This window comes from Odontomachus brunneus, unplaced genomic scaffold, assembly GCF_010583005.1.
Source record: "Odontomachus brunneus isolate Ranch 3 - 2012 unplaced genomic scaffold, Obru_v1 Obru_scaffold_215, whole genome shotgun sequence".
NCBI classification, from domain to species: Eukaryota; Metazoa; Arthropoda; class Insecta; order Hymenoptera; family Formicidae; genus Odontomachus; species Odontomachus brunneus.
The window spans coordinates 201,151-221,374 of NW_022639665.1; the positions used below are offsets into that span (position 1 = coordinate 201,151).

At 41.1% G+C, this 20,224-nt stretch overlaps 1 protein-coding gene across 3 annotated transcripts; it reads left to right on the forward strand.

Moving 5' to 3' along the window:
* The first annotated feature begins 72 nt into the window (after positions 1-72).
* On the forward strand, positions 73-19,772 carry LOC116852324 (sodium- and chloride-dependent transporter XTRP3). Of its 3 annotated transcripts, XR_004379744.1 has the most exons (13): positions 73-2,503; positions 6,542-6,774; positions 6,972-6,992; positions 7,091-7,312; positions 7,390-7,500; positions 7,598-7,839; positions 8,798-8,945; positions 9,021-9,222; positions 9,412-9,571; positions 9,652-9,814; positions 10,094-10,294; positions 11,079-11,146; positions 12,203-12,341. XR_004379744.1 is itself a non-coding variant. In XM_032832532.1 (12 exons), the coding sequence occupies exons 1-12, from the start codon at positions 2,254-2,256 to the stop codon at positions 12,353-12,355; spliced, it is 2,106 nt and encodes a 701-aa protein (XP_032688423.1). In that variant the 3' UTR covers positions 12,356-19,772. The 3 variants fall into 3 exon arrangements, 2 of the variants coding, with proteins under 2 accessions (XP_032688423.1, XP_032688425.1); XM_032832532.1 differs by lacking the exon at positions 11,079-11,146 and having other exon boundaries at positions 2,254-2,503; positions 12,203-19,772; XM_032832534.1 differs by lacking the exons at positions 73-2,503; positions 11,079-11,146 and adding an exon at positions 3,572-3,696 and having other exon boundaries at positions 12,203-12,355.
* Positions 19,773-20,224: the final 452 nt, after the last annotated feature.

The following is a 20,224-nucleotide window of genomic DNA, read 5'->3' on the forward strand; positions in this document are numbered from 1 at the left end:
CTCTCTCTCTCTCTCTCTCTCTCTCTCTCTCTCTCTCTCTCTCTTTCTCTCTCTGTCTGTTTCGCGCGCGCGCGTTGGAGCTCTCCACCGTTTGAAAAGGGTCGGCCGGCCGGCGTATGCGCGTACGCGAACAATTACCTCGGCCAATCGAGGGACTAGACCACGGGTAGAACGAACCTTCGTCGACGTCGCTCCAGAGGTTCCCGTTCCGTAAGTTCCCTCGCGCGCACATCGTCGCGCAGTAGCAACGGCTCAGTCCGATATCGACGTTCGAACGAGTCGCATTATTCCCCAGCTGCGAGACACTCATTGCAAAATTTCACGCGGGTCCGTCGTCTGGGCTACTCGCGCCAACGAGACGTTTTACTTCGTGCCGACGAAGAGGTGCAGAAGGGAAAGCGCAAGGGCAGCTCGACACGCTAGTGAAGAGTGGTATTATACATGGGTACCAAATGCCCAACAAATCTCGCGCTTCGTCGACACACACGCGTCCACTGCGTTCACATCAGCCCGACACGTCCGAAGATTATTGAGTTTAAGTAATCAACTCGTCTGGAGTGAAATCCTCGACGTCGTCCTTGAAATTGAGTCGGAGATAACGATCGCACCACGAGGACGAGGACGACGACGGCGACGACGACGGAAAGCGCAACGCCAACGTCAGCGACTACGTCTTCCTCACGAGCAAGTCCGAATCGAGGGAGATCAAATACGATGCTGGATTCGTGACTCCCGATTAATACTTTATTTGCAAGTAACAACCAAGGAATTTGACCTACGAAGCAGGAAAGAGGCCATCGTTATCCCTGATTTCCGAAGCTGATGAGTTTAAAGGCTAACGAGAATATCGTCCGTAAACAAATTGTGCTATTTTAGATATCAAGCATCACACGTCACGAGCCACATCGAACCTTGCACCCGAATCAGCCAGGAATCAGTCTTCTCGGCGTCCTCTCTTTCTTTCTATCTCTCTCATTCACTCTTTTTCTGTCTCTCTCATTCTCTCTCTCTTTTTCGTCCCTCTCTTACTCGTACTCTCCTTCTGTCAGTCCAACTCTTTCCCTCATTCAGAAGTCTCGCTTCCGCGCGGAGGATCGATCGATATTTCGTCCCGACGGGTAACTTTTAACGACGCGCGTACTTGCATTCGTCTCTTCCCACATACATACCGTTCTTCACACACTACGATTTCTTCCAAACGTAAGGTGTAAGGTGCGTCTAACCCCGCGGTCTGACCGTCGTATCTTCCAGTATCAACATCGACGACAGGCAACACCTACTGACTTCTCGCATTATCCCTCACCATTGGGCGTCTGTGTCCTTCGATAATAAGGACTACGTACGAATCACGTGACACGGCGAGGTCGAGGATTCCTTTCGTATCAACGCGCAATTTTTATTGGGTCACCTACGACGTGCGCCACCCACTCCTTGTTACGACTAGGTTCTAGCTTGTCCTATGACGTATCCTTTCTCATACCTCACACCCTTTCCATCCTGCCGCGGCCCACTTCTACGCGGTCGCTTACGCGTCCGCAAACAGTCAATAACAAGTGCCATCATCATCGGGACGCACTCGCATCGGTAGAAGACGAGCGGAACTCAAACGTATCGAGACTACTTCTCGTTCGTCGAGGGGTTTACCGACGCGCGCCAGATCGTCGTTGGTCGCTCTGCTCGAGCGAAGGATCGATCTCTCGGGTATCTCTACGGACACGAGAGAAGAGCGAGCGTTGTTGATATTACGATTAAATAAATAAAGATAACCGCCGTTGCCACTATTATTGTTACTTGTTGTTGACGTTATTGTTATCGCTGTTATTGTTGTACATCGACTGCTGCTCGTCACCGTCGCTCTCGTTAAAATCGGCGAGACGTCGCGGCGGTGGTAAGCGGTAGCAGCAGTAGTGGTGGTGGTTCAGGTGCTGGTAGTAGTGGTGGTGGTGATATACCAGTGAGAGAAATTCGTGAAGATATACATACACATGTTTCCGCCGAATCGTGTCGAATAATACGGAAGGATTGACGGAAAGGAGAGGTGAGAGAAGAGAGCCCACAGGGGCGCGCGCATCAGAGAGAAAATCACCAGAGCTGTGAGAGGTGAAAGAGGAGAAGCGACACGTGAGATCGTCACGCGTACACCCTCCGCAAACAAATCCGAAGGGTGTGTTGAGGATCTCTCGATTACGTTCCGCGAGCCACCGGCCAGCAGGGTGATCGATTCCTCGTGTATCTATTGAGAGTCCCGAGAGAATGGTAGTCAGGTCCGAGACCGCGAGAAATGGGCACGAGCTGGCTCCCTTGAACGATGACCGCCAAACCGGCCAGAGCGTAACGATCGTGACAGGAAATCAGAATGTCGTTAACACCCAGCCAGAGGCGAAGGAGGAGAACAGGGCGGCATGGAGCGGCAAAATGCAATTCTTTCTCAGTATTATCGGATACAGCGTGGGTCTGGGAAATATCTGGAGGTTTCCTTACCTGTGCCAACAGAACGGAGGTGGTGAGTATCTTTACTGATTCGATTGCAGTATGTGCCGTTGCGGTGCCGTACATGGCGAAAGTGTAAATACAAATGTAAGGAGTGACCGCGCGTAAGTTTCTATGCCATGAGAATACACGAATCACACGATAAAGTTCCGCGATTAATTAACATTTACTGTATAAGAGAGACGTTATAAAAAAATTACACGGTAACACATTATTATTTATACGCGTTATATATTGCAATGACACACTTCGCCCGTGTATAATATTGAAAAATCGCGTGTTTTTATTTTTGCGACCTTCACGCAGGTAGTGACACCTCGGGATGTTCTTGAACTACGTGTGTGTCAGTGGGTAGCTAGGTAAACTCCTGTTTCTCACGTATGAACGCATATATATATATATATATATATATATATATATATATATATATATATATATATATATATATACATATATATTGTCAGATCCGAGGAACGTGTCGCCGATTCCTTTACAACAGCGTCCGCGTTGACGTTGAGTCGAGATAAAAACTCTTTTTTTCTCGTATATATGCTATAAAATAGCGCGATAATGCCTATACTACTTGCAAGATTATATTTGTCCAACCTCGAAAGAAAGAAAAAACAAAATAGATCAATTAAAAAAGAAATCGATGGAAAGCTTTTTTGCGAAGTAACAAATTTCCGTTCTCGGAAATCACTCCATTTTTGCGCGTCCATTTATTTTTGTTCATTCGATTCAGACGAGCGGATCGTGTACTAAGAATTCAGATGTGTGTATACGTATTTTGAAATACTTCCAAATGATTCAGTTCCAAGTATACACCCTAATTCGAGACATTAATTTTTTTTTTCAAATTGAAATTTCCGTGTTATATTTCGTTGAAGAGTTCGACAGTGTCCTGTAGCTACGTAAACGAGATTTGGATGAATAAATTCGAGAAACGTAAAAGCATTTTTCCCCTCTGATTTTTTAACGATTTACTTTTGACTGTGTGACACGGTATGTTGACGCACGTCAACGTATGAACTTGTTGCCATAAAGTTATGTGCAACATTGGAAATAATCTTGCAACTTACAGTCGGCGTCAGCCTTTACGGCGTCGGACGTAAAGCGAAGAAGAGCAGGGACAAGGTTGCTCGATACGAGGGCAGTGGAGGCCAGTATAGCACGCGGCTAACTATAATGGTCGACGACTATTTTCAGGTATCCCACAGTCCCACGCCGTCGTTAAATATAACTGCTACGAAATTTCCGCGCGTTCGCGTCCTTAAAGGCACATATTTTTCTATCGTGTAATTTTTATGATTAATATATGAACAGCAGGACCGCCACCCCGTGACTACGTGTATAGCGGGTGAAAAATTAATATTAATTTGCCAGATCACGCTTGACGGCTCATTTTAACATATATGCGACGACGAATGGTTTGGCTTTGCACGACTCATTTAATTTTCATTAATCCTGCTCTTCCGCTCGAGTCTATTTGACCCATTTTCATTTCTGAAACGCGATTTTCCTATATGTTATCAGAGAAGAACAGCGGCGGTTAGTGGAGTCACGCAAATGAGACGATGGTCTCTTACCTCTATCCGGTGAATAGAAATTGAGCAGTCGTTCACTGGTCCTGAAGTTAATTACGTTAATTGATATTTGATAAGTGATATTACACGCTGAAAGAGTGTGATGTAAGCACGCTGCAATGTATTTTACGTGGAAAAGTACTAGGTATACTGGGAGGTATACCTGGCTACAATCTTTATAGACTCTTTTTCTTGCTATAAGTAGAAGTTTTAATAAATTTCCCCTTAGAGAAACGATGATTGGTACATTTATGTTCGTATCGTTCATGTAAAAGTTAACGTTACGAAAAATATCACCCATATTAGGGTTCGAGCGAACTTATCGATTAAGTCATTGGGATTTCAAAGATTTTCCAATAAAATACATTTATTCTGCGTCGTATATTCGCGATACGCATATCCCCTTAAGTGACTTAAATATCGTCAATATCGTTTAGCCCTGAATACGGCAAGTACGTAAGATCGAATTAGGATAAGACAAAATGCAAAATCAACGCGGAAGAGAGATCTGTTATTCATCGAGATCAGGACGGTTCAAGGTTACACGTGATTTAATCTAACTTGACGTGGAAGGTCGACCAGCCGAGCGAATAATACTAAAGACGTACGCCCCGGTAATGGTGGCGTTTTGTTTGGGGTCACATGATATATGGACACGCGTATACACAACACACGCGCGTAAACATCTCAAGCTAGACAGGGATTTTATCATTAAATTCTCTCCGATGAAAAACATCATGAGAGAGCGCGTGCGCGATCGCAAAATTCTCTCCTCTGTACTATTTTAGGAGCGTCATTATATGTAGAAAGAGGGAGAAAGAGAGAAAGAGAGAAAGAAAGAGAGAGCGGTCGTTCTCTTACCAATCACGAGAACGATTTTAGGTGCTGCTAAACATACGTCTATTTTCGCGAGGCGCAGGTAGTAGGTCACGAGAACTACGCGATGGGTCCTCGCGTGATTATGACGTCGAAGTTTATACACACCGTAATCGTATTGGTTACCATCATCCACCAACTGCGCAGATCGAGCTTCCGTTAACAGATATACCGCACGAACGCCCACTTCATTGCCGTAGGTAATACGTTCGCCTAAAGAGGTACAGAGCTCCTTCCCATTTACGAGATTACGCAGGGATCTAAAATTAAAAAGCGCTGTTATCTTAGCGGATTCAATTTTAGACGCAAATACACACAAACGTGCTGATCTTTAAATCGCCTCGACGCGAGGATGGTCTCTGTATCGATTCGGTATTTAGCATAACGTATTCGATTAGGTTACCTTTTCAAGACGATTTACGTATGTTCTCCAGAGCGTGACGAGAATCACGGAAAAGCCCATAACGATTTCATCAGAATCGATCTTCAAATAAAATTGAAAGAGAAGAAAGAGAGAACGCTCTTTGAAGAGAAGCTATTTCAAAGAAAATTGCGCGCGTTTATAGGTCACACTGTTGTCGACGTTTGACTCTCGTGTGATTTTTTATTCGCATGTGTACACACACGGCTTTGGGCTAAATGAGAGCCAAAGCCTCGGCTTTCAATGGAAATTTCCTCATTGCGTTGCGTCGTGTCGCGTCACTTCGTGCTGTGCCGCGCCGAGACGCGGAGCGACGCGTCGCCGAACGCCTATCGATCGATCCATACCACTGTATAACGGAAAGCACGCAACCGACGGACTTAACATCTGCTGCCCTGCCGCGGATTTCTAACGTAATAGCGGCCGCAGAGTCCGCGAGCCGTTTTAATAAGTTGAACGAGAGAGACGCACGTCATGGATTACCGCTGACATTCTCAGAGTCCACGACGACGCGAAGGAATTCTCGATCGCAATCGATACTTTCGTATCTTAATTTTCTTACGTGTACTTTTCTTTTCTTCTTTCGTAGCCCCCGTGACGTTTATTATCGTCACTAGTAAAGATCGTCATCGATGTCTTTGTAATCGGATATGACTGATCAAGCCAACTAATTAAAAACACTTTGCTGCAGCCGATTTTGTGCGGTTTCATTACGATATAGAGAAGGACATTAAAGTTCTTTAGCCCGCGATTTTCCCTTCGGTTCTCTCTGGTCTATGCGCGAATGTCAAAAGAAGCATCAAAGAGGCAGAGTAGCTGAACGGGTTAGGACTCAGGTTGCTCGATCAATACAAGGCGCTCCGGCTACTATGACCGCGAAACTAGACATCTAAAGGGAGAGGGAGAGAGAGGGTCTTGTTATAGGGGCAGGAAACGGACGTACAAAATAAGAGCGAAACGCGTCTGTCACAAGAGAGTTAGAGAGAGAAAAATCACCCTGTATATACGTATGATTAAAAGTATCTCTACATACATATACGCGCATAATCAATTATATATCTTCAGCCTTTCTGTGGCGATTTCTTTTTATTTATACTCCACGTCGAGCGCGTCTGTATCGTAACTCGGATTGAAATTCCTCTAAAACGACACTCGCAATTGTATATTTTAGGTGCCTTCCTCATCCCTTTCTTCGTGATGCTCATTCTGGAGGGTGTACCCCTCTTTCTGATCGAGCTAGGCCTCGGACAACGTATGCGACAGGGTGCCCTGGGCGTTTGGAACACCATACACCCTTGGTTGGGCGGCATCGGAATTGCATCGTGTATAGTCACTTTTTTCGTTGCGCTTTACTACAACGTCATTATTACCTGGTGCTTCTACTACCTCTTCAACTCGTTAAGGGTGAGCAGATCGACAAAGTTCGTGACATGAATCGATACAGTCGAATGTTTCGAGCGGTTTTTCTCTATTTTAGCTTGAATAGATAATAAAAGTCGTTGCACCTATAACTGTATCGAATAAGCGGAAGCTATACTTTCCGCAAATTTATGCGATATTAACATTTATTGTTATTTTCATGATGGTGATCGTGTGGACAGACTGTTACCATCAATTTCGGTGTAAGTATCCATCACCTTTAAACGGCGAATAATGACACAATAACGATGCCCTTAAAGTGCTCCTTAATAATCCGTTTGAATATTCCGACGCAATTTAGCAATCACTGCCGTGGAAAGAATGCCCGAAAGTGGACAACAAGCCAATTGAGGAATGCGCCAAAAGTTCAGAGACCGCGTATTTTTGGTACAGGACCACTTTGGACGCGGCGCCATCGATCGATGACGGCCAGGGTCTCAAATGGTGGATAGTACTTTGCCTCTTGCTCAGCTGGATTGTCGTATTCTTCATTGTTATGAAGGGGATACAATCGTCCGGCAAAGTAAGTTCACGTATAATGATCAATTTGTGATACGATAAATCGCAAAGCACTGTCTGAATGCCGCCTACGCCTTGCAGGTGGTATATTTTACGTCCATGTTTCCGTATGTCGTGCTGACCATCTTCTTTGTCCGCGGGATAACGTTAAAAGGCGCGAGCGCAGGATTGGCACACATGTACACACCAAAGGTGACGATCGAAGGTTTTCTTGTAGGTGGAAAAGGCGAGTCGAGCGGCGGGAAAGGCCAGACGTCGAATAATCGACATTTCATTTCATTCGTTCAAGGTCGAGAAACTGTTGGAGCCTATGGTCTGGCTAGACGCGGCAACTCAGGTCTTCTATAGTTTCGGGCTGGCGTTCGGTTCTCTGATTGCGTTCGGCAGCTACAATACACCCGACAACAACTGCATGAGGGACGTGATCCTGGTGAGCGTGTGCAACGCGTTTACTGCCATTTACGCGAGCGTTGTCATTTTCGCCATTTTGGGGTTCAAGGCAATGACAAACGTGGACAAGTGCGTCGACAGGTAATGCGACCGCTGGAGCGGCCATCGTTTTCTAAATTCGCCATCGAACGAAGAGGGTAGTAGGCAGATAGAAGGCAGATAAAAAGAAAAATAAAAGACAATAGATGTGCCTACATCGTCTACAGCTGCGAGATGTGTCCTTAAACGGCCACGATGATTCAAGATACATCGTCGCTTCTTTATCAACTATATTATCGAATAATTATGATAACTCGTGCCATATGACTCAATTTAATTATATTAATTCGTAACATCTGATCGACTAATATTATATAACAATAAGGGCCTTTGCACGTAGAAAAATTTTAACCGTAACCGTAAGGTCGTAAGAAAACTGACCAATCAGAGTTGATTATTCTCCTTGCGTTCGAGAAATAATCGACTGTGATTGGTCAGTTTTCTTATGACCTTACAGTTACGGTTAAAGTTTTTCTACATGCAAAAGCCTTTACTGTAATACCGATACCGGATAAAATTTCTATTACACTTGCTAAAACGAAAATATATCTTATCGCGATACGATTTAACTTAATTAATCGTAAAAAGAAACAAATAAAAAAATATTTCTCCTTTAACTAAAAGGAAGAGGTAATGGAAAGTAGTACTAAAAATAATGGGGATTTCAGGACGCCGAGTCTAACATGGAAAATGAATTTCTCGCGTATATTAATTCGAGAAAATTTTCCGAAGCGTGCGCGCGCGTCTGATACTGTTAGAAATAAATATCTTTCTGAAGACAAATTTAAATTTTGTACCAAGATCCGCGATGACTCTTATAATATTGTGTTATACCATACTTTAAATTAATTTAATTAAATTGCTTAAAGTCAGAGATTGGCAGTGAAGTATTTGAAAAGGGAAGGGACCGAGTCGTAGAGGGACGGGACATGTATAATAATCGTTAGCGTGGCGAACAACAGGGGGACACAGAAGATACGTTAAATCGCTTTCGTTTTAGCGCGAAGGAAGTCCTGATAGATAATGGAATCTTGCCTAATTCAACCTCGTTCAAACTCGAGGACTACGACCTCTTTATGAGCACTTTCAACTCTTCAGCCATGAACGTCACGATGAAGACATGCAGTCTCAGCAAAGAGTTGGACAACGTGAGTCAATGTGATATTGCCATGAACTCGTATGGGCCTACAGTCGCGAAATAATGAAGCGATAATTGCTTTCAGGCCGCCGAGGGTACTGGACTGGCTTTCATCGTGTTTACTCAGGCCATCGTTGAATTGCCAGGCGCGCCATTCTGGTCCTGTATCTTTTTCATGATGCTTCTCGCTCTTGGCTTGGGTTCTCAAATCGGAATACTCGAAGGCATGCTGTGCGTGATCTTCGATATAGATTTGTTTAAAAGAATAAAGAAACAGTATATGACAGGTGAGCGCTATTGACGATTTATGAAACTATCAAGAGCAGATATTATAAATAATATGTTCTAATTAGCTTGGGCTTTGATATAACTCGTGAGTTTTAATACGATGCACGTTTTACATGTTAAAGAAACTTATCTGTCAGTCACGACATTCATTGAAATATTCGCTTCAAATGTCCAATTCACTGTTTCAGGAGTCGTCTGTACGATATGTTTCTTCGTGGGACTCATCTTCTGTACCGGTGCGGGCGAATACTGGCTGAAGATGTTCGATAGTTTCGCCGGCACCATCGGTCTCGTTATGGTAGCCCTCATGGAAATGATCTCTGTAGTTTTCGTGTACGGTCATGAAAAGTAAGTCGAAAAGTCACGCTACTCTTCCCTTTCTCTCTCAGTATAGGACAGGTCAATAATCACGTAAATGCGCAACGCAGATTCACGAAAGATATCGAAGAGATGACAGGACACAGACCAGGAATTTACTGGCAAGTCACGTGGCGATTTCTCGCTCCCATTATAATGGTGTGCATACTGGTATCTAGTGTCGCCTCCATGTTCATCAAGAAGCCGCAATATTCGGCGTGGGACGCGTCGTCGGTAAGGAAAACTACAGCGATACGTACAATAAACTACATAAATAAATACCTTAGCATTGTAATTATACTTGATCAAATGATTCTCAACTTTGAATATTGCATCTGCATGTGGAAGTAAAGTTAGAAGTCATGGGAAACCCCATTAAATAAGCGATAAGCTGCATTTGTACAAAACTTAGCGTGCAAATTAGCCAAGAATTATTGGTGGAAGAAATGGATTTCGAATTCCTACGTGAAGATCACGGTATTGTGTGAATCACGCATTCTCATTTACTTTCAGGGCATGGCAATACCTACGAGTTACCCCGGCTGGGTGTTGGGCATCGCTGCTGTCATCATTTTCGCGGGTATCGCACCGATCCCGATAGTTTTCCTCTTACGACGATTCCAATGTGTGAAACTCGACGTTGACATTCATCAAGGCAGTATTCGACGTATTGATACTACGGTATCCACCAAGGAGATGATGGGCGACGTTGACGTGAGTAGAGTTCGCCGTCCTATAATCAGTAGTCGATATGTATCTACATGTAGAAACCTTGAGCTGTGGCTGTTGGAAGATATGTGGTAAAAGAAGGAAAATGTGTCCGTGAAGATAGCGTTATGGCTTGTTGTGGACGTTCGTTGATGGAATGTGTAAAGATCGCGACAGAAAAACCCAATAACTCGACATACCGAAGATAAACGAAAGCACGTTGCCTTACCCCTCGAAATAATTGTCTTTCTGGACAAGTAGCATTGTTTTTCCCCCTCGAATTAATTGTTTTCGATAAGTAGCATTGCTCTTCTCCTCGTGATAAACGTTTTAAATGAAGTAGCGGCTTAATTAGCGCACCACGGGCTGACGAATATCATGGTTTTAATCGTAGCGTAGCTATTTCGCGATTAACACTTCGGACTCGCCAACGTTCCCCGTTGGATGCATCTTTTTATATACATATTGTCGAAACGCTTCGTCGCTTTATCGTTGGATGCGTCAGAAGAAATCGAATTTTTGAATAATTAGTTTCTGCCGTAAAACGTATGCCATTGTGTGTGTGATTAGCATTCATCGAATTTCACATCTATTAGGCTGTAATTAATCGCGTTTTGCATAAAAGAAATTAGACAATTCGGCTATCTAAGGGTTACACGGACCCGTTTGTATTCGTGATGCCGCTCGCGTCGAACCCGTAATACCTTACGGCGCAATTGTTGTTCTCATGGTGAGCCAATTAAGCGCGTGTGCGATTTAGGTAACTCACATTTGAACGTACGATCTGCAGTTGTAGGTAAGCATCCATTCTGTCTGTGGTAACGTCGATTACTCGATATCCCCGTAGCTACGTTACACGTGAGTTCAACATTTTGTGAATGCATCCTGACGAGTACAAACATTTTGTGAATGCATCTTGAATGTTACTCCTAGTGCATTCATCGTCACACGTACACGGCATTATCGCGCGGACGTCGCGGAGCATCACTCGATTATTCGATTATTCGCGCCTCTAAGTACTTCCTTCTTCCCTTCTCTTTACCGCGCAATGAATAACACTCACTTGATATGATCTCGCTGGTCATTAGTGCACGATTGCGAATAGCGAGAACATACCATGCCGATATTTCCGATCAAATTTAACGCGTTCATACTAATACATTCATGATCGAAGTATCATCATGGATAGAATGCATGATTAGAAATTTCCGAAATTTATATCATAAACGAACTTTCTATACGCGTAGAATAGAAATCAGATAGGAAAGTTAATATCGAAAATTTCTCAAAATAAAATTACTTTTACGAACACACAATATTTTCAGTATACAAGTATTTTTAATTTAATTTATGTTTGAGGTACTTATCTCTCTAAATTTTAAGCATCATAAAATACTACTTATCAGATACTGCACGTTTAATACGGTTTCTTATACTAATATCCCCGAGTTAACAAGATCTTTATAATAGTAATAAATTATAAGAGATAGGCCTTTACGTATTTTTAAAACAGGAAGACGTGAGTCATTGCAATAAGTGTATATCGAACGATTGTCGTTAATGTTATAACACAAATCTAGTTCCATGCCAATGCACCGAATCAGTATGCTTGCTTTCGACTTTGTGGCGAGGGTCAGCTATACAGAGGTTCATCCGAGACGTAGATCACTCATGATGCAGAATTTCTCGATTCTTATCGAAGCTACGATCACGCGTACATCCTGGCAGTGAGAACATTATTTTGAAATTGTCCCTTTGTCGTAGCTCTTGGCAAGACCAATTGTCCGTTTTGATTTTTAAAGTCGAATTTGATATTTCACACTTTAAAAATGAAGATTGTAGCTTCGTGATTCTTTTCTCGTAGTTGGTCTATTTGATATTATAAACATCTAATATCAACTCCTTAATTTTCAGCTTGATGAATATCATGATCGTCTAGAGGACTTTCCGGAGGAAGACGAAGATGTCAACAGCGACGACGATAACAATGCCGCGCCGCCTATGAGCAAAATCGCCAACAAGGAAATGCAGGGTAAAGCCTTTAAGATGGAGGTGATGAATTTTTAAAGAGCGCATAATCGCCGTGACTTCTTCCGTTCGTTTGCCAGTTGTACTCTAACGTATAGGTGTACGAAGCTGGATATCGACAGTGATTATACATATATAAGGACCGAACAATGTGTATTGAAGTCTGTCGATTGTTGAGTGTTAAGCTTGATACTATATGAAGAGTTATGTAACAACTATGCAACATCAGTTATTAATTTGCAAACATTTACGGAAAATTATATTTTAATAGTTACAATATATCAGGGATACTTGTAACATTATAGACATTGCGTGTACGACGTCTTTAATTTTGATCAAAGGAATCATTTATTACTAGGGAAGAACCTGCTCAGATAGATTTTCGATGAAAGTTCACTCAAGGTTTGGTCTTTATATGTCTACAGTCATTGGTATTTCGGGGCCGTGCGTCCTTACCACAAACGTCGAAATATAGAATATGTCGACCGGTCTTTCCGTACGCCTGTTATTTCAGGATTATAGGTAGATAGTCAATTAACTGTAGACAACTAATGCAGAAGTCGCAGAATCGACAAAACAGTTTTAATATGTTAAGTTCCTCACGTATGAACTCGCAAAGAATTCGGAAGAAACGATTTTGCCGCGAATGGAAGGATACGTCGTATAGGGAATTTCTTACTTTAATTCGTCACAATATTTGGCTGCAACAGTTTTCTAAGTTGGCGATAAAAGAACACAGAAGCATTCGAGATCGCACGTCGAAAAAATTGCGTTTTATTTCACGACGCTTCTACGCGCTGGCCCATTCGCGAGTTCGGTTCTTCAAGGCATCAACGCGTCCGAAATTTGCGGGCATTGACGCTAGTTGGCACTAGTTGACGAGAAAGACTCGCGCACTGCACGCCTATGAATAGGATCACGACCACGTGGTCGAGTGGCCGCGTGATCAACGGTCAGCTGACGACGAGTTGGTGGGGGCAAGGCCGCATTCCAGCCGTATTACGTAAACAAGTTATGCTGTCGGAATGTGGACTCTGTTCCTACCCACGCGTGACGGAATTCAGTATGTCCTGATGAGAGAAGACGAGAGGTTCAGTAGCACCGAACAGAGCTGAATGGTGTCGAGAAGGGATCAAGAGAGTATGCTTCAATATGATTGTCGATATCTTCGCTTTTGAGAAACTAATGATTTGAAATATAAACTATTAGTCGAGACTTTCGTGGAATGTACTGTTTGAATGCTTTGGTTCATATACTGAGCTCTTTTTTATCGCTAAAAGCGTCTCTAAAAGTGACTTATAACCAATCAATGGACTTATAAGCCATATTTAGAGGCGCTTTTAGCGATAAAAGAGAGCAGAATATGGACCAATATTTGCATCAAAGTCTCTTTGATTTTAGTAATTAAAAAATTATTGAAGTTTCGAACTTTAGTATCAGCCACTTTTCAGTATATGTAATGGAACGAAGAGCTCTCTCACGGAGATGTGTTTGTGTGTGTGTGAAACGTTGAATAAATTAATTTACGGACTCATTGAAATTATAAGACTGTATTTTGTTAAAACTGTTTTGTCCGTTTCCGCGGATTTTATTAACCAATATAGCGTTTACGTGTAATCCTGAAATAATCTGTATACACGAGTCTTCGCGTTTTAGATGTAGGGTAAGTCGTGAATTCGCTAAAAATCGAGCTCAATCCGTCAGATCGAATGCGCGTCACCCTGAAAGCAATATGTAATACGGAGTTTTAAAGACATAGTGCGAATACGAGGTCAGTCGTGTCGACAGCTCGTTATTCGTGCTTTATCGTCGAATGTCGCGCTTCCGGATAGAATCGCGAATCACCAGGTGGATTATGATAGGTACACATAGCGGAGAAAAATAAACAAAGTAAGAGAAAGAAAAACTTAGCAAAGAGAATAGGACGTTCTGGCTTTTTAGTATCGCGTGATGCAATACACGATCGGACGTGCGAACGTTGATTTCGTCCGAATCAATTGGATTTTCGTTGAAAATTGATCGTGATTTTTACTTTCGGATCGATAGTTTTTAAGAAACGTTGAAGAGACTAGACAATAAAATCGAATGTAGTCGAGTTAGCCATACGCGTAGCTGATTTGTTTACCGTTCTCTCAACACGGCCCCGATCAGAAGCAGGAGAGACCGGAGCGAGATGTTATATTTTTTTAGAATTTCGCTGTTAAAATTTTTCAGATAACTAATTATCATGATTGGAATGTGAGTTGCATCATGGTTAATATGTCCTGCTGCCAGGACAAGTTAACCCTTTCGTGCCTCTGGGACATATATGTCCCACTTACAAAAATCATTATAACTTTTAAACAAATAGTCCTATTGACTTCTACCTTAACTTGTTTTAAAGATGAAGATTCAAGGTACACGTACAAACTATCGCACATTTTGAAATGTTTTCAGTAAAATATAATTATTTAAACATTGCTAAAAATCCAACTTTTAGGTAGTAAAAAATAATTTTTTATTATGTCAAAAATTCATTGAATTATGCTAATTATATACTTAAAGTCTGACCGCAGTACATGATAGCTTTATCAATTAGAAAGACTTTGTGTTTTCACCCGTGCAATTGTATACTATGGTGGTCGTTTTTTCGCAACTCTAGCGGACATATTTGCATACTGGCAATAATGTACTCAGAAGTTCCTTGTAACAGTTATGCGAAATATATTATCTTAACTCGAAATTTTTACATTCGAATTATAATTAATATTCAGAAAAAAAACATAATTCAAACTTTTATCTTGAATATATCGATATTTCAGCATTTCATAACCACTATCTTGAATTCACTATTTTGAATTTCAATTTTGATAGTTGATTTGAAATCAGCGCTCCCGAAAACCTATAGAACCGTCTCCATATAAAATGCATCTCTTCTGAGAAAGCCGGAGGCACGAAAAGGTTAAGCATGCAGCTGCAGAAAACTTTATGCTAATAGAACGTCACTTGAATTTATTCACTCACGATGAAAAACGTTAACGCAAAATTTCGACTCGGAAATTTACTGCGTTTTTTATAAATCAGACATTTTTTCTTTTTCAATTGCAATATTTTCTCGATTTTACTGAAACTCAGGGAAAAATACTTATATTCGAAAAGAAACATTTTGCGATTATTTCCGCTATTCTTCTAACGTAAATACATAATCAATACGTATGACTAATGTGATTATTGGGTTAACTTGAACCGGTCTCCCCTATATGATCTCAATTCCTCCGAGGTTCTACCTTATGCATACCATTACGGTCCCAAAATCGATCGACCTTGGCTCCAAGAGTCCCTGAAATTTAATATAGCTTTCGAGATACTAGACGAATTAATTCTAGCTTCAATTTGTTAATTTCAGTTAAGTTAATTGCGTTGGCACTTGCTCAATAAGACACTGTTGAAACGCTTTTGAAAGAGAAGAAAAGATTAATTCGTATCTCTGCGTTACACTACAGATGTAATTTATGTTTTAAAAGCCTGGTAGAAAGTAGAAAGGGATTTGAGATATATAATATAAAAGATTACACTCGGGGACGATGTGGAATCTCGGTCGATCCGTTTGCATTACTTATTCGTACGTTCGGTCCTCAGTTCGACAAGCATTTGCATAAAATAAATGTCGCGTAACTTACATTTTTAATCGGTGATCAATTAATCAAACTGCGCTGCAAGAGCGTAATTATTCGTGCAGGCTCTAAAATTAGATTAGGTTTTTTTTATAATTTTTATTCAAGCACGCGACCGTCATTACAACCTTGACGGAGTGCCGTTTGTTTTACTACTAGTATACGTCACAGAATGATATATTCTTTTTATTGGTAAATTAATTTCGCCAGGAAAAATGTGAATTCGAGGCGTCACGCGGTGCCATTAAATGAACGTGACATCTTGACGAAAAAACGCATACCGGTGTGCGAAATAAATTTATTCAGTGGATATCAACTAATAGTTAAATTACAACAGTGTTATAATTTCCTACTCTTTAACGTATAACTGTTACATAACACTCGCATTATATTTACATATTGTCAAGTGGAAAGTTATAACACTGATGTTATCTGACACAGCATAAATGTCGAAAAGATATCTTAGAGACGTCTGAAATATATTATACTTGTTATGATTGTCTTTGGAATATCTGTAAGATGTATTTTAGACATTTGTGTTGTTTGGGATGTTACCTATAGTTGCTATTTACCGGGTATAGAGTGTATTCGGCATCGTTTTACACGACGGGCGTACAACAAATGGAGTAAGCGTGAATCTCTGTGTAATAAACGCAAGTAAATTACGCAAGTATATATATACATATATATGTATATATATATGTATATATATATATATATATATATATATATATATATATATATATTATATATAAGTGTAGCATGTCTCAGGTAAGCGCGGATGAAATTTCAAGTCTCTTCACAGCTGTCAGGAAACAGTCTTTCGAGCATAGTCTCTGATATTTTTAGACGTGTGTGTAAGAGAAATCCGTAAATAGATATCTAATCCATAAATAGATATCTTATTACTTTCTCGTCGTGTTATTGCTTGTGACGGTGCATCGAACAGTAATTCCTGTTTCTTGAAACGTTCCGATCAGATCAGGCGATTTGTGCAACAACGACAAATCACATCGTGTGCACGATCAAAATTTGCACGTTGTGTCCGAGAGCAGCTCCTCTTTCGCGTTCTCCTCACGAACGCGCGAAAAGAGAGGCAAGAAGGCCATTACGGATTATAGGTTTCCCTTTCGCGAAGTAACTCCTCGAAGTGTTGAGCGCAAGTATACCGTTGTTTGGCTGGCCCAGCTAATTTAGGTATCAAAATACCTAAATTTCGCGTTAGAATGATCAACGAGCGACGTACGTCGGACGTCGGTCGGTAGTACGTCGGGTTCCATCTGCTAAGTTCTCGTCCGTAAGAAAATGTGATACCGGTGTATGCCGGTCGAATAATAACCGTGATGTCAATAATAGGGAAGAGTGCGAAACTCTGGGAATCGCGTTCGCCGCGCGCGGCCTCTCCGCGAGGTATTTCGCGCGAATGCGTTATACGATCCAGCCCGGAAACGTCCCACCACTGATCATTTTGTCTTATTTACATTGTACATATTTCAAACTGAGATTTGTTAATTGCGCGAACCTGCGAGAACATGTACGACAGTGCCACGATTAATTCGCGAACGACCGCAGATGATTATTTAATCGGTGATGATCGGTGCACAAGTTGACAAATATGTTTTCTCCGATATGAATATTTGCGTGAATGTTCGTTTTTGACGATGAGAATAGAAAGGGCTATGCATTTTGCATGAGAAACCTGCAGCAAATTGTTCCTTTTCATTCGCCGCTTCGTCGCCCTTCGTATGTTGCGTTTGAATGTCCGCGAATTAATGGTCGGCACTGCGAAAGCGAGTGAGACAAGTACGTTCAGATTGTAAGGAAGGAAGGAAAGCGATGTAAGATGTAAAATAAGAAATTCGATGAGGCGTAACGCGTGTGCCATGTGTAAATAGTAAATAGGCGTTATGCCATACCGCATCTAAATTATTATAATACCTCGTGAAGTACCTATTTTTTTGAATCGCGTAGGATAGTGACAACATCGTACCTTACTTATTTTCTTCCCTTTCTATGTCATATAAAGGGCGCATCTTCTTTCTTCTTGTGCATAAGGGACACAAACTTAGACTGCGCTCCGATATTCGCTACATCGAAGAAAAAATTGAGTTGGATTAACCAAATGTCTGTGGTGGGACATGAACGAACCGGAATTTTGACTGAAATTACCAGAATTCTGTGTTCAAATTAACAAGATTTTGTTTAATATCTGATCAACATAATCTTATTAATTACTTGCAATTGCTCGACTTGAATAGTTGCAATTTCTGCTTAACTGGAAATTTTGTTACTTGAACAAGAATTCTGACAACTTTAACTGGAATTTCTATTTCGTTCATATCTCACCAGATATTTATGTAATCCAACAAAGTTTGTTTTTCCATGTGTGCCAATACTGAAAATCTATAGTATACGTAACATGAATTATATTTAGATTTTCAGTACTGGCAGCGAATATCGGAACGAAGCCTCACAGGCTAGTCGTTTAAGCGCGAAGGCACGAGTGGACAACGCGCGTGCTGTATTTTTCCTTTTCACGTGAGTTGTATGATAAGAGAATAATCGTTCATCGTCCTCATGCCGAATTACGATATAACGTCGACTTGTGATGTGAGACGCGCGATGTAGCAAAACCGGATTCTCCTCCTCAGAAACGTTCCTTTTAACGATTAATCATCTTCATCTACCGTCCGTGGTCATATGGCATCACTGAGAAGCTGCGAGAGGCTCATCATTTCTGTATATTATTTATCGCTTTTACGTCTCAACTGACATTTTTGCACGGAAGGCGTAACCCATGAGAGAGTGTTTATTATTTTAGGACAATCAAACCTTACTTTCTTCTGACTTATCCGCGCGCGTTACTCTTTTATCTTTATCGAAATGCGATTCATCATCGAAAGTGTGCATGACTTTATCGTGACCATGCGAGTATTATTGCGAGGTAAAGATATGCAGAAGGAAAAGTCGCTTACACGTAACGAAGGAACACAAGGGATATTATCCGAGGCTCAAAATACAGCTTTGAATCAAAAGGGATCGATGTGGCGCACGTTAAGGAGCATTCGCGATCGTCGTCCGACCCTCCCTCTTTCGAACTATACGTACATTTGTAAATCCCACGGAACCGTCTTCAACGATTTAAAGATTAAAGATTTAAATACAACGTTGTTTGGCCTATCTTCTTATCGAGAATAAACAAGAAAACTGAAAAAGTATTAAATGGCACCGATAAACCAAAGGTTAAACGCTTATTCTACTCGTTTCTGTATTAGATAGATCTCGAGTTTCGCTTATAAACGTTTGTGTGTCCGATGCGCTCGGTAATTCCTCGAAGTGATATGTACATATAGTTAACGTAACTGTCATAATTAATGTTGAATAGTTCTGTCCTAGGCTGCTAAGATTCGGTTCCGCGCAGTCCCCTCATCGAGAGAAAGAGGTTCTCGTGCGGGAGAATTCCTTGAGTTCTGCGTTGAAGTACGAAGAGGAAAACGAGTATTATTATATACCTGCGTTTTTCGTTAGGACTAGGTTTACACGAATGCGTAATTGTAATTACTTTTAGTGTCCGAGGAGATCGATTTTCCATAGTAAGCGAGAGTACTTCCGATTGTATTTTATTGCTCGACACACTACATACGTTTTTGATAGCGCGAATGCTCAATCCGTTAATGTAACTTATTCTTGAACTTGAGCATTATCGCAGTAATTTTTAGCGACTGAAATTTAGATATTTAATAGAGCACACACTGTACACAAAATTCAAAGCGTTTAAATAAAAGCTTATTTATTGCCGAAAATGGGTCTTGCATTTCCAAGGATCTATAGTTGCACGATATTATAATATATTCCCAGTAAACACAAAGTATCATCGATGTTACAATATCAGTTCAATCATATGGTATATTATATAATTATTACTTTGTTATATTACAAAGTAACAGTTACATAATATGATTGAGCTGACATTGTAATATGGATGATACTTTGTGTTTACTGGGTTATATAGTGGCGTTTTATCTTTATATCTCTCTCTTCAACATTATTTTGCATGTCACTGAAAATTCCGCGAGCACGACTTAATTTTTTCGTTACCAACGGGTATATGTTTTCCCCATTAATAATAACCTTATTTAATTGAATGAACAACTTTTTCCCCATTAATAATAACCTTATTTAATTGAATGAACAACTTTTTTGACATACAAAACACTCAGCTATCACTCTACTTATTATCATTGGAACAAATATA